The sequence below is a fragment of the Aplysia californica genome, unplaced genomic scaffold (genome assembly GCF_000002075.1).
Source record: "Aplysia californica isolate F4 #8 unplaced genomic scaffold, AplCal3.0 scaffold00328, whole genome shotgun sequence".
NCBI lineage: Eukaryota > Metazoa > Mollusca > Gastropoda > Aplysiida > Aplysiidae > Aplysia > Aplysia californica.
Window position 1 is genome coordinate 15199 of NW_004797598.1, and position 1587 is coordinate 16785.

At 39.6% G+C, this 1587-nt stretch overlaps 1 protein-coding gene across 1 annotated transcript in view; it reads left to right on the forward strand.

Moving 5' to 3' along the window:
* LOC101851878 (DNA damage-regulated autophagy modulator protein 1) overlaps nt 1–1587 on the forward strand; it is a gene marked incomplete in the record, with an annotated part of 16323 nt that overhangs the window by 11164 nt on the left and 3572 nt on the right. The window contains 1 exon segment of the mRNA XM_005102510.3: nt 1004–1143. Within this exon segment, the coding sequence (XP_005102567.2) occupies nt 1004–1143 (140 nt within the window).

Here is a 1587-nt window from a genome sequence, read left to right on the forward strand (position 1 = left end):
CTCCCCGCCCCTCTTCTTTTTTTTCTTTCTTTATCCAAACAGGTTTTCAATCATTTAAAAAAAATCAGTGTTTCAATCTTTTGTCCAAACGGTTCTTGTTTTTAAAATCTCTTTATTTCTTCGAAATTGTTTTTCAAACTGCTGTAACAAACAATTTTCAATGAAATTTTTTCCCAAACTGTTTTTAATATGTTTTTCCAAATACTTTTTCAATATGTTTTTCCAAGTAGGTAATCTAGTTATTTTTCACCCTGTTTTGTTTTTCAAAACAGTTTTTCCAATTTTTCAACCTGTGTCTGTCGGTGGTTGGCAGTTGCTCTGGGGTGGTTTGCTCCTTCTTTCCTGACAAACATCTGATTCTGTCGTATTCGTCCTTATGATCTCTCTTCCTTTTCTTAGTGTTTGTTACCCTCTTGCAACACCTCTAATCTCTGACACTTATATGACCGTATACTGTTGCAAGTCCCGTGGAGCTCTTACTAAAACCAAACGTAAGTATACACCCTCTAAAATCCATAAGAGTTAAGCAGGCTTCAGCCGCCACGCGGGTAAAATTCAAAATTTCATACCAACTTAAAATGTTTCATAATGTTACCCGCGCACTCATATGACCTTATGTGTCCCCTGGGTTTTATGCACCCCACATAATTTAGCAAATCTAATCATTTTTTTGCAAAATTTCTGATTATTTTCCTTTATCAGTCTTTGTTAAAATTAACAGAATCGAATAATTTCACATTTTTTGGGCTCAGTTTGCGCAATTTCATAAATTTGGTGTGTGCATAAAACCACAGGGACAGCCTTATGCAGTGCAGCTGCGAGCGCCGTAAAACACTTACAAAAGCAACAACAACAACAACAACAACAACAACAACAACAACAACAGCAACAACCAAACAAAGAAAACCACCCCCCCAAAAAAGCAGCAAACACCCCCCCCCCAAAAAAAAAGGAAAAAAAAAGAAACAACAACCCCAAACAAACCACCCTACTCTGTTCCCAGCGCTCATCACGGTGCACAGCAGATGGGAGGTGGTTCGCCGTTACCACCAGGACAACAAGTGGAACCAGCTGGTGAATAATGCCGCCTTCCTCTGTGGCATCGTGGCAGCCGGTGGGACCTTGATCGTAGCCACTTTCCAGGTGAGTCTTAGTCTTAACGAATCATTGGTTTAGATTGCCTTTCAACTACCTGTCCCCGGGGTATAATATCATAATGCAAAACAAACATTTCAAATTCTGAAATTATGCAAACTGAGCCCAAAAAAAGTGAAATTATGCGATTCTGTTAATTTTAACCCAAAAAAGTCTATTATCATAAGGCTAGATCTATACGGGTCGCACACTTAAAATAGTGCTCAGTATTTCACGGCAATGCGCGATAGTATCGAATGAAAGTACGACTTGAATTAAACCAAAGATAGTACATAACAAGGTGGGTCACTCAGCCAAAAAAGTGTCCGCCGGAAGTCCGCTCTTTGCTCCAGATGGTGCTGAAGTCTGTTTTGAAGCTCTCTTTCGTTTTTCCAGAAGAAGAATAGGAATAGCACCTCCTTGCGTGCGCAGATCGACTGCTGTTCATCAGCA